Genomic DNA, 12,718 nt, shown 5'->3' on the forward strand with positions numbered 1-12,718 from the left:
CACGTGAAGGGTGGGCAGACGCTCCTGGGTATTCATTTACTGACCTTCCTCTGTGGCCCCAAGAGTAGTCCTAGGAAGCCCACTGAGCCCCAGCGGGAGCGACTTCTACCGGCCAATTTGGTGTGGACCGAGATTCTTTTTCAGTTGAAGTGACTAATCGAGATGTAATATAGAAACCAGTCTCCTCGTGTAGATTAAGCTGTCCCCAGGGAGGCAGAGTGAGAGCAGAAGAGCCCCCAGCAGACTATGTCTTGTGAGATGTACAGAGAACTGATGACAGGCCAGCGCACACGTGGCTTCCTCCTTTTATTTCAAAGGACCTTATCTTTGTTAGCACTTGTTAGAGACACATTGGTAGAGCCACATCTGTCACTGTGTTTCAACTTCAACTTCAACCCCACACGCTCTGTAGCTTTTCTAAGAGAGTACATTCCATTCATGCAGTACCCATGAAAGCTTTTTCCAGGTTTGTCATTAAAAAAAAAATTGTTTTCACCATTTAAGACAGTTATTTTTAATAGGAACTTCTTGTTGCACAATTCGAGAGCCAGCTCATTTCATAATAAATGATTGTTGTTGGGTTTGTTTTTAATGTTGCATCTCAGATGTGTTCTTGTAGGAAGATCTTTTGAAATTCAGGGGCTGGATCATAGCACTTGGACTGCCAGACCAGGATACGCCCACCCGTGCCCAGTGATGCCCGTGCCCCTCAGCACCCCGGACTGTGTGGCAGCCACATCAAGACATGGCTGTTCTACTCCTTCCTCCTCTATGTTGTTTTATTTACAGGTAAAGCCAGGAGACACCACAGGTTCTTGCTCTAGGTGAGCAGCATGATACCATCAACACTTAAGACCATGATGAAATTTCAACTTCATTTAAATGCTACCTAAAATTTATGGTGTCAGAGTGAAAGGGTGTCAGTGAGTTAATTCAGTATTCATATCCTGGAAGTATACATTTTTGTTTTTCCAGAGTTTTATATGCAGGTTTTTGTTGTTGAACCTATATCCAGATTTCTTTTCACTGTTCTTTCTAACAATCTAAAGTTTTCATAGACTCATTTGGATCCTGTACAGAATATAACTTATTGGAGATAAACACTTCAACTTTTGGCAGAAAAACACTCTTTGGATTCTCCCCAAGGTCATTTGTATTCAGACTAGAACAATGGTCCGCCCCATCAAACTACATGAGACAAGCTTCCTGTATGAAGCCAGAAGCACAAGTGCCTTCAGAGGGCAGTTTATTCCAGTCCAGTTGCCTCCCCAGCTTGTGTGTGGCCTGTCCCCACAACAGCAGGGACTGGGGAGGGCGTGGGGAGGATTTTTTCTTTTCTGCATCTTCACAGGTTCAGCTGGAGGCAGCTGATGGGCCTGGGTCCAGACCTTACTGTTTGAGCTATTCTGATCCGCACAGCTGTAGACAGGGTTCCCTCACTGCTAGTCAGCCTCCTTTGGAAAGTGGACAAGTCATTGCCTCTGGCTCTTTGAAGAAGTGAGCGAAGACATGCCACGTTTCCACCGAGTCTTTCTCCCCTGCGCAGACAGCAGCCGGCTTCTTTTTTAAAAAATCCTTTATATCTGTTGGATACAATAGTGCGCTTTTGGTGCACATTTTTTAGCAATAGTTGTGAATTAATGTCAAAAAAAAAAAAGGAAGAAACCTCATTTACCAGCCCTCAGTTGTGTTTGCATGAGGGGCCCTAGGGCTAAAGGAATGAGTTTTGCTGGGCCATTTCGCCCCAGGTACGGAGCCTCAGGGTGGCTGTGCTCCCTTTCTGTCATAGATCTGAGCCCCAGCATGGTTGTACTTTTTTTCCTTCCAGTTAAACCAGTAATCATGTCCAGAAAATTGAACAGTCTGCAATGCCAAAAGGGTAAAAATCTGTATTTCACAGTTGTACAGAATAAAGGCTTTAGTTAAAATATTTTGAAGTTTATTTTTTTCACTTGTCATTTTCCTTCATAGCAAATTACAGAGAAATTAAGAAACCTCTGGTTTCGTGTTTACCCTGGAAATTATTAGCACTGATATTTATTTTATCCTGCAATTTAGGGAGGGGAGTATGAAAGTGAGGAAGAACCAGAACCTTGGGTGAGGGTGACCTCAGGTCAAGGGAAGCTGCGTAACTTCCTGGATTCCGGAGGACCGGAGGACGGGACACCAGGCTCCAGCACTGGCTTTGGGCATGAGGCCTCCCTGCCTTGGAGGCTTATCAGCCACTCTGGTGGGCTTGACGAGGCTTGTTTTAAATGCAGTCACAGTGCTAGAAACTCAGTGTTTGCTGATTTGGGGCCCGCCCTCCATAAACTTGGTCTGTGTCCCCCAGAGCAGACAGTCCTTGTCCTGCGGGCCTAACAGAGCTCTCATTTCCTTGTGAGTGCAGACGCTACAAATCAAGCAGCAAAGGAGGGACTTTATCTGGACAGAGGCTAGAAGACCAGAGGCAGCTTTAATGGTCATCAGCAAGGAGTGTGGGAAGGTGAGGGACTAGCCAAGACAGGATTTCAGGTGACAAAGGGCTGTCCCTGGGTGGAGCCTTTCTCTTCCCGTAGGAACTGGGCAGAGCAGAAGACCCAACCTAGCCTTTGCCTCCCAAGGTACCTGGTGGTGGTGGGAGGAACAGCCCCCTCCCGCAATACTATAGGAAAGAAATAGTATAGGAAGCCAGGCCTTGCCCACTCTTGTCCAGGCCCCTCATTCCCCTTTGTGGTGGGGGCTGTGTGTAGACAGATCCAGTCAAGACTGGCTTTGGGAGTTTGCTCAGGTTGGTGATCTTAAATTTGTAACTTACTTATTTACCAGTGGAGCTGGCCGGATGCCTTGTATATTTAGAAAAGACTTGTATAAGTTTGGGAGCTGACAGGAGTCACCACTGGGGATACCAGGTCTGTAGGGTGCAGGCCCTGGGGAAGGAACATCGTGGTCCAAGCACAGGTGAGTCTGCTGAAGGGCCTGATTTCCAGTCCTTCTCAAGGGAACGTAGTCACGTTCACTGCGCCTCCAACTGTGACTGGCCTGTCAGCCTAAGCCAACTGTGCAGTGTAGCACATGGATGAGGGCACATGACAGAAGAGAGAGTAATTGGGGATTCAGGGGTCCCCAGAGCATGGGGGTGCCTTCTAGTATAGACAGGGCTGGCTGAGTTGTGCAGGATGAATCAAAGCAATCAGACATCCCACACCAACCTCTTCCTCACCTCATCATCACACCTGATCGTGTCTGGACCCTGCTGCCTCCTGGGAAGCCACAGTGGCCAAGCAAGAGCAGGCACTGGACCTAAGGGTACATGGCCAAAAGATGCCCTTCCCCGTGGCCCACACCCCTACACAAGCAGCAAAGCAGCCTTCCCTACCCTAGCTCCTGCCAGACAATCTGGGGTGCTACTCCCAGCCCCCTACAAGTGCCCAATTCCCCAAAGCCAGGACCATCATGCAGAATTAATGCTGGGAGGTCATCTCTTGGAGACCAGTAAGGTCTTGAGTGGACACGAAAGCCCCTGGCCAGCAGAAGTCCCTGCATGTCACTCGGAACCGCAGCCTAGGAAGCTAAACACACTGGGCTGGGCCCCATAGTGTGGCCTGAGTAGTCTCCCCACATATGGGCCTCATGAAGTGCCATCAGGGGCCTCGTCACAGCCCAGGGTGTTATTCAGGGGTAGAGAGCTGGGCCTGGCTGGCTGCACCCTCAGCCTCAGCCTCTGCCCCCAAATCTGAACACTCTGTGCTTGCCGGCTCCTCTTCAGCCTGAGCTTCAAGCAGCTCAGCAGACAGCCCATCTTCCGGTGAGGCTGCAGAGGTGAGGCTGTCGGGAAGGGTCAGCTGAGGTAGGTGGTCCAGCTGGGCCTGGGCACCTGGGCTGTCCGGGAAGGAGACCTCAAACTCCGATCCAGACCACGTGGCCTCACCTGAAACACAGGGCGGGGCTGAGGAGGCCTGCAGAACCCAGGGCCAGTGTGGCCCAGGACATTAACACCATTGACCCCCAAATCCCACCCCAGGTGCTGATGGGAGATGGGAAACCTAGTGTACAATGCCTTGCTGTGGCTGGATTCCTTCCGAAGGCCAGCCTCTAACCTAGCTGAGAAACTGGGGGCAGCCTTACGGACAACCCTTCCCAGCTGGCTTCAGAAGGTGCCAGCCACTCACCGCCACGCTCATGAGAACTGCTGCTGGAGCAGATGTCCTCCAGCCCTGAGGTGGAGAGAGCTGTGGAGCTCAGCTCTGTGGAAGAGGGCAGGCTGGGCCAGACGCTGGCATTGCTGCTGTCCAGGAGGGAGATGCCTGACACATCCAGGAAGCCTAGGGAAAGGGGCACAGTCCTTTGACAGCACAAAACCCTGCCCGCTAAAGGCCAGTACCCTGGGCTCACTCTGGCCCAGCCTAAGACTAATCTCGGCCAGCAGTGATGCCCCCCTACCCCCACCCCCACCCCAAAGAGGTTCTCCACTTCCTGTTTCTGATGAAAGAAAGGGGCCTGGCATTGGGCATCATGGGACTAGCACAGTGGCAGAAGGCCCAAGCCCTGCTCTGTCCCCAGTTTGCTATGTGACCTTGAGCAGGCCACCTCTCTTCTCTGGACTGCAGTCTTTCCATCCACATACTGGACCAAGTCACCTGCAACCGCCTTGGTGTATATGAGACAAGAGAGTTGGCAGGTCTGAGGACGGTTTTGGCACTGCCACCAAAGCCCAGCCCTGAGGCTAGGGCTCCCTTCTCCCAGGATGCCAGGTTCCTCAGCCTCCCCCCTGGGGCCTGCTCACTACCTGGGTCCATGACTCGCTGCACTGGAGGCGGAGGCTGAAGAGAAGTCTCCATGGAATGTGGAAGTCCCTCAAGGCCAGGCACACCGTGGCTGGGATTTACAGGCTCAGGAAGCTGTCCCTCCATGGAGCAGCCAGGCGCCTGCAGCAAGGCCTAGGGGAGCCAGGGAAGAAAAGGGAACAGGGAGAGGGCAGTCAGGACAGCATCCTGACCTCAACCTAACCCCCAGCCCATGCCTGCCCCAGAAGCTCTGCCTGTAGGAGCAAACAGCCTTGCGATCTGCCCCTTCCTCTACAGGTGATGTGAAGTCATGCGGAGGGGCGTGGCTGGCCCCTCTGCAGTGCTGACACGGACGGGGAGCACTCTTCCTACTCTGCTGATCCCAGGTGTTCACCTGGCCAGGCCCCATCAATGACCCACAAGAAGAGAAGGCCTTCCTTGAATTCCAGTGTGCCTGGAGAGCAGTCCTCACGTGCCCTGGGTACAGACCCAGGTGCCAGCCCCGTGCCCAAAGGCACTCAGGCGACCTGCTCAGCAGCCAGACCGGCGCTCCCATGCAGACTTGGCCAGACAACTTGCCCAGGGTTCTAGATGCCCAGCTCCTGGCCCGACTTCACCACAATGGCTCAGGCACTGAACAAGGCTCTACCCACCTCTGAGCCTCAGTTTCCCACTCATGAAATGAAAGTGACAACCAATGCCTCACCGCTACCTTCACTTCCAGACCAAAGTGGCAAGAGAACCCAAGTGGGCTTCACTGTCCCAGAATGGGCCCATCTGCCCCTACTGGATCCCGGAAGCAGATGGGCCTCCTATGGGCTCCAGAGTCCTCTCTCCCCAGCTGGCAGGCCCCTCTGCCCACATGAAGCTCCCCTCTTCCCCCGGCTGGCAGGTGCTCCCCACGTACCTCCATATAGTCACTCTGCCTAGAACCCATCTGTGGGCCAGGAAGGGCAGGAGAGTCCTGAGGGGTAGGTCCAATTGGTGGGGTAACAGATGGCAGAGTATCAGGTGGTGGGGCCCCTGGTGGTGGGGTACCAGGTGACGGGGCACCAGTTGACAGGGCACCAGGTGGCTTCTTGTGGTGGCTGGGGGATTGGGTTGGGATCCGGTGCAGATACCCGTAGCCGATACCACACCCGAGACTGCCAAAGGCCAGAAACATTCAATCCAGAAGCTGTCCCACATAGTCCCACAGCTCTTCCTACCTCTGCCACCCCCACCCACTAAGGGCAGTGAGGGGGCTGAAAGGGTGCCTCCTAGACCAATGATCAGCTTCAGGACCCCTGGGACCAGGACCAGCCCTCCACCCCCACCATGGGACTCTGGAGGTCCATGCCCAACTGGCCAGGCCTACCCAGGGTCCCACCAGGTCCCCACCCTACAGCCCTCCACGCCCAGGAAGTACCTGCCCTCTCCACCCCAGGCTGCGTTGGGAGTTACAGTCACCTCCCGGCAGGAGTCAGACTCGGAGTTATACACCATCAGCTTCAAGGGCTTCCCCTCGTGGGACTCAATGAGTGAGAAGAAGTCCTCGGACTATGACAAACACACAGCGCCTGAGCCCTGCTCCCAGCACTGGAATCGGGTACTTCTCATAAGCAGCACTCCTTGCCCCATGCCCCATCGGGGACCTGGGGAGGGGCGGGCCGCGGGCTCCTCACCTCCTGGAGGATCTGGTCTGAGCCAACCACGTAGTCTGTGTAGGGGCGCAGGCCGGCGAGGGAGGCAGGCGAAGAGGGCTCCACATCCTGGGGAAAGAGCCTCAAACTATCGGCCTTGCTAATGAAGGTAGGGGAGAAGACAGCGGGGCTGCCTCTCCAGGTAGTAGTAAGTGGGACGCTTGTCTTTCTTCCCCAGTTCCACAGCCTGCCCAGCAGAGGGCAGCACCGTGGTATGGCTCCCCGCGATGAGACCTGGAATCTGACCTGGGCTCAACTCTTGACTCCACTAACTGCTAGCTGGGTGACTGCGGACAACTACTTAACTCCCAGCCTCGGTTCCCCCACAATTAAAAGTAGGCTATGTAATGCTTCTTCATAGGGTTGCTGAGAATATTTTAAAAATAGTATACGTAAAGAATGAAAACCACACCCTGGCCCATAATAAGTGCCCAATTGCATTGCTGCTGCTGCTGCTGCTGCAGGCTTGTGGCCGAAGATCCCTGGGTAGGGGCAGGAGGCGAGGGCGCTGAGAGGAACTGGGCACGAAGATTCCTTTCTCCCTTGGAAAACTCCACCCTCCCGATCTCCCAGAGAGATGCAAAAGGGTTTGCACCATCACCCCCACTGCACTCATGGACAAACTGAGGCAGGCTGAAAAGGGTGAGAAGGCTTCTCCAAGAAGCCAGCGAGCAACAGAAACCAAATCAGCCGGTTTCCAGCTCAGGGCACCCTCCTTCCATCAAGCTGCAGGACCCAGCATTCTTAAGAACTTGGGTACCATTAGGAGACGTACATGTCACATGTGCATGTGTGTCTGTGAACAGACACACGGCAACATCTGTGACAATGAAACTCAGTCACTGAGATTCATTAAAGTTCAGATCCCACACACCACCCCAGTGCCCAAAGGTGCTCTCAGGGGACCTGCCAGGAAAAAACATGATACTGGCATCTTATAGAATGTACCAGAAAACACGCACGCGCGTGTGCATGTGCTCTCTCTCTCGTCCTCTCTCTCTCCTAAAAGCAGCAGCAGCACACTGGCAGTACAACCACCTTGCCAGGAGATGGTATCCCTACCTTTCAAACTAAGAAACCGTGGCATAGAGGATAACAAAGAGCCCAAAGTCACGTGGCTAACAAGAGGCAGGGCACACTGTGCAGGCAATGATGTGCTGCCCTCTCTAGGACACTGGAACGAGTGAGGCCAGATCCTGCCCTCAGGGGGTCCTAGGACAGACCCACTGGCTATTGGCCTATCTCAGCTGCGCCCACACTCCATCCCCTACCCCCGGTTACCCCTATACACACACACACGCACACACACACACACACACACACACACACACACACCCACAATGGCCCCACTGCCTTCCCCTACATGCCCTGCCCACACAGCCCCATGCCCCACTCAGCACCCCACCTTCGTCGTGCCCAGCCCCACCCCACTCACCAGCACATGCCACACGTGTTCGCTGGCCCTGCGGAAGCTGCAGAAGCGCACACTGGCGCCCAGCAGGCCCTGGCCGCCCCACATGTTGCTGGGTACCACCTCCACCTCGCGCACCTTCATGGTCTTCATGTTGAACACCTCCAGCTTCACAGGCTTCTCCACGTTGGCCTTCAGCAGGGCCTTCAGTGTGTCATTCTCCTTGTTCTGCAAGGGCAGGAGGCTGACTCCAAAGCCCCCCCCAAACCCCAGCCCAGACCCACCCGCACACACACCCACACCCACACACACACACCCACAATGGCCCCACTGCCTTCCCCTACATGCCCTGCCCACACAGCCCCATGCCCCACTCAGCACCCCACCTTCGTCGTGCCCAGCCCCACCCCACTCACCAGCACATGCCACACGTGTTCGCTGGCCCTGCGGAAGCTGCAGAAGCGCACACTGGCGCCCAGCAGGCCCTGGCCGCCCCACATGTTGCTGGGTACCACCTCCACCTCGCGCACCTTCATGGTCTTCATGTTGAACACCTCCAGCTTCACGGGCTTCTCCACATTGGCCTTCAGCAGGGCCTTCAGTGTGTCATTCTCCTTGTTCTGCAAGGGCAGGAGGCTGACTCCAAAGCCCCCCCCAAACCCCAGCCGGGCCCCTCAGACAATTCTGGGTCTGAGATGGGGCAAGGGCTTGGTGGCCAGCTGCCCTGGCAGGGCCTGGTGCGGGATGAGCTGGGGCAGTGGCTGGGCCCAGATGCATAGGCCAGGCCTAGGTCTGCAGCTACGGTGCCCCCCACCACCCCCAAGCAATGCCAAACCTGCCTCCCTCGGCCCAGAAAACATGACAAAGTAAGAAAAGAGCCTCCTGGCTCCAGAGCACTGCAGTGCTACTCGCCCTGAGCTGCCTCTTGTCCAGAGGCCTCACATTTCTCATGCCCCAAGGGGCAGCTCCTTAAGCCTTGTGGCCACCTCCAAGAGTCCATTTGCCTCCAGCCTGCCCTGGAGAGCTCAGGAGCTGAGCCCTGGGCCGGCCCCCAGTCAGGCTAAGTACAGCCCTGGGAGAAGGAAAGATGGGGCTGGGCCTCCCTGCAGAAAAAAAGGGACAGAAGGAAACACACGGACACACAGACAGACAGATAGACACACACACACGCACGCACAGCAAAGCAGAGGCGGGATGTGGGAGCTCACCAGCCTCGAGTGCCCGATGGTGATGATGAAGTCAAAGTAGGGCTCCAGGCCCGCCTGCTGGGCTGGGGAGTTCTCCTGCACCTGCCGACAGCAAAGGCCAGTCACTGTGCCAGTTCCCGTGACCTCTAAGAAGTCATTGGCCCTCAAGTTCAGAGGCCATCACCACTCCTGTGTCCCGACAAGGATGCATGAACCGTTCTGGATAGGCCACATGTGGACATTGTCAAAGTCCATCCTCTCTGTCTACCTTCCTGGACACAAATTTTCCTCTTTCGGAAAATGGTTCTTTCCTGATCATGAACCACAGGTCATGCTTCCAGAAGTCCCTCACAGAAGAGCCCAGGGCTGCCCTGGGGACTACCAGGAGGCCACATGAAGACAGGGTGGGCAGGCCTATGGGGAAAACCAGGAGAGTTTACTGGAATGGCTTAGATGTGGACAGGATGGGAGGGCCTGACGTATGATAGATGGAACCAAGGCTGCGTCCAGAAAGAGGCAGCAGGGAAGGAGGCCTGTGGCCAGATCCCAGTGAGCCCCAGACCCTGTGGCAATAGACTGAAGGTCAGTCCAGCTGCTGAGGAACCGTGGCTGGGGAGAGCAGACCCCACAGGCAGGAAGGAGCCTGAGCTAGGGAGCCCCGTGAGCAGCGACGAATCTCTGCCTTGCAATCAAGCCTCTACTGCCAGGCAGGACCTCTCCTCCAGGAGCCATTCTGAGCCCAAGGATGCTCTCTGCTCTGCCCTGAACTTAGGAACTCCCTGCTGTCTCCAAAAGCACAACCACCAGGGCATGCAGCCATGGTAGAAATCCATCTCAAAGGCCCTATTTATAGAGCCTTGCTCAAACAATGCTGCCTTTATCCCCAGGCCCCAATTCTGAAGGTGGGCCCCACACCCTCAGGCCTTTGGCTCAGAGCAATAGACGCTCTGCAGATCAGGCATGAGCCAGGCCCCAGCCCAGAGGGCACAGAGGTTCTAGACACTTCTACCAGGAGAAGGCCCTGTGGCTTCTGCCATCCACCAGCCCCTCCAGTCCTGGATTCTCCAAGCTGAAGGGGTGCTCACTGCTGAGCTTTCAGATCAAGGCCCATTTGCCCCTGAAATTAATTAAGACTCTCCTGGCAGCATCACCAATTGAGTCTCTGCTTGCCACCTCTAGGAGCTGCCATGGCTTCCTAAGAGAGCACACCCAGAAGCCACTGGAACCCCAGTTAGCCCAGCTCAGAGGACAACTCAATCTGCTCAGAGGCCCGGCTACCACCTGACCCCTTCAGGGGAAAGCTGGGACAAAGTGGCCTTGGAAAACCAAAGGGCAATTAATGGAGAACAGCTTGGGGAGAAGTACTCCCCGAGTGGCTCGGGGCTACTCCCACGCCTCTCCATCTCCCTCTAGAACAGCCCTGCTCCTGAGGCCATGCCCACCCAGGGCCTCTGCCCACTCTCTCCTGTGGCCCTGTCCTCCATCTCGCAGGTACTCACTGCTCTTGCCCAAGGCCTTGTCATCACCTGCTGTGACTCCAGAGGGGAAATAATCTCTGCTGCCCACAACACCCCCGACTGTACCCCCACTCCTGCAACAAGGGCCCTCTCTCCAGCTCTGCCTTGGGCATTCTCATCACACCTGGCCCTGTAGCCCCACCACCCATAACTGTCCCCCCTGTCTTCCCCATCGGACCGCATGTGATGAACCATGACAGCAGCAGACAGTCACTGAGGGTTGGCTGGGTGCCAGGGGACTGCACCACCTGCTTTAGATCATTTAACCCTTTCACTAACCTCAACTTACAGAGGAGGAAGAGACTCAGTGATTCAGTAACCTGCTCCTAACCACTGCCCTGGAACAGCCACTTCTGGTGAATCCTCCACTGCCTCCAAGCTCGCTGAAGGCGGGGACTTCTCCAGTGCGCCTGGCAGGCAGTGGGAATGCCAATATTTACAGAAGGCAGCACACCTGTTCTTCAGTTTTTAAAAATGTAAATAGGTTATGTCACACCTCCACTCAAAACTCCCCAATGGCTCCACATCTCAGAAGAAAACCCCAAATCTTCAGGACAACATGCAAGGTCCAGCGCAGCCTGATCTCATCCTTGACCGCTCTCCTTGCCTAGACCACACCATCCCAGCACACCAGCCTCCTCCACCTCCGGACCTCCTTCTGTCCAGAAGGCTCCTCCCCTGAGCATCTGTATTCTCCACTCCCTACTTCCTTCAGAAGTGTCTGTTCACACATTACTTGGTCAGAGGCCTTTCTGGACCCCTCTATCCAAAACAGTACCCACGCCTCATTCCGTAACCCCTTACCCTGCTTTATTTTTCTCCCTAGCACTCCTCACCACCTACCATATATTTCTATTTCTTGTCTGGCTCCCTTCTCTCCCTGCTGGCATCCAAACATAAGCTCCACGAGAACAGGGATGATGTCTGTTCTGTTCACTGCTTTATCTGTTCACTGCCACAAAGCAGGTAGCTCAAAACTATCTGTTTTTGTGAATGAAGACCTCCCATCTTTGGACCCCTCCACTCTGTCCCTCCCCAATAAGGCCCTTCCTGTCTTCACTCTCACCATCACCCCATCCCTCCCTTTTACCAATATCCTCAATTCCTTTGCCTACCATCAAATCTGTTGGAAGATCCTCCTGCTGGATGCATTCCACTGTCCCACCCTTTCTGAGGTGCCTCACCATGATGTCCGCTAGAGAAAGCTCATCACCGAGCACAAATCCTGTCAACTCTGGGTCCTGGCTTTTATTTTAGAAAACCCCTTCTTTAACGCCCCCCACCTCCACCCCGTGACTGATAACAGGGCCTGCCAATCACGATACAGACTACACAATAGCCAGGCACCAAAACTGACAAGTTTGCACCCTTCTCTGCAGCCATCCACGCTGTACAAGGGGAAAGGGGTTATTTCCCGCTGCGCTCCTGCCAGAGACCCTCCGGTGCCTGTCACCTCGGTTACGGCCCCTCTACGCAGCACAGTTCCTGACCCCAAATCTCCATCTGGCTGAGGGCCCCTCTCCTCGCCTTCGGACTCGAGGAACCCCACTCCGTCTCCACGTTCCCCAGAGTGCTCACCCAGATCTCCTTATAGCGACACGTCAACGGCGACCTTACAGCGCCTCTCCGCGATGTTTCACCCGCGGACCCTCCCACTGCTGCAAATGCTCTCCCCGTGCCTTCTGCGGCTTTCTCCCACTCCCCCTTTCCCTGGCTGGTTCTAACTGGTCCTCGGGCCCCGCAAGCCTTTCCGACCCCACGACGGGCGGGATGCGCCCCCCGCAGCTGGCGTCCACTTGGTTACCCCGATCCCCTGGACCCAAGAGCGAAGACCGCCGGGGCCTGGGAGTTACCGGCTCTCTCCGCATGCCCAGCACAAAGCGCGGCACACAGCAGGCGATCATAAATGTGACCTAAGTGCCCAAATGCGTCTCGACCGGACCTGGTGCAATCCTCACCCGGGAAAAGTGCCATTCCGGGGCGGCCCGACCCGGCCAGGAAACGCTCCCGTTTCCTGCACAGCTGGCATTGGGATGGGTGCCGGGCCAACCGCGGCCCCAGACAGGCCAGGGGCCAGGAGTGCCGCGGGGCGGCCTCTCGCGGGCGGCTCCCACCAGGAAAGGGAGCAACACCCTCCACCGGGGCGGTCGCGCCA

At 55.5% G+C, this 12,718-nt stretch overlaps 1 protein-coding gene across 6 annotated transcripts in view; it reads right to left on the minus strand.

Moving 5' to 3' along the window:
- Positions 1 to 1,922: 1,922 nt before the first annotated feature.
- Positions 1,923 to 12,718, minus strand: part of GORASP1 (golgi reassembly stacking protein 1) — a 10,965-nt gene continuing 169 nt past the window's right edge. Inside the window, exons 1-9 of one of the 6 annotated variants that reach the window (XM_015588518.2) lie at positions 12,522 to 12,711; positions 9,068 to 9,148; positions 7,884 to 8,087; positions 6,431 to 6,517; positions 6,175 to 6,305; positions 5,674 to 5,911; positions 4,769 to 4,919; positions 4,152 to 4,304; positions 1,923 to 3,910 (exon numbers count right to left, since the gene is read on the minus strand). In XM_015588518.2, coding sequence (XP_015444004.1) covers positions 3,651 to 3,910; positions 4,152 to 4,304; positions 4,769 to 4,919; positions 5,674 to 5,911; positions 6,175 to 6,305; positions 6,431 to 6,517; positions 7,884 to 8,012 — 1,149 coding nt within the window. In that variant the 5' untranslated portion in view covers positions 8,013 to 8,087; positions 9,068 to 9,148; positions 12,522 to 12,711 and the 3' untranslated portion in view covers positions 1,923 to 3,650. Of the gene's footprint in view, positions 3,911 to 4,151; positions 4,305 to 4,768; positions 4,920 to 5,673; positions 5,912 to 6,174; positions 6,306 to 6,430; positions 6,518 to 7,883; positions 8,099 to 8,275; positions 8,480 to 9,067; positions 9,149 to 12,416; positions 12,483 to 12,521; positions 12,712 to 12,718 lie in introns of those variants that run through there. The other 5 variants (XM_015588514.2, XM_006910790.3, XM_015588513.2 and 2 more) reach the window with 5 other exon arrangements.

This window comes from Pteropus alecto, unplaced genomic scaffold (assembly GCF_000325575.1).
Source record: "Pteropus alecto unplaced genomic scaffold, ASM32557v1 scaffold354, whole genome shotgun sequence".
NCBI classification, from domain to species: domain Eukaryota; kingdom Metazoa; phylum Chordata; class Mammalia; order Chiroptera; family Pteropodidae; genus Pteropus; species Pteropus alecto.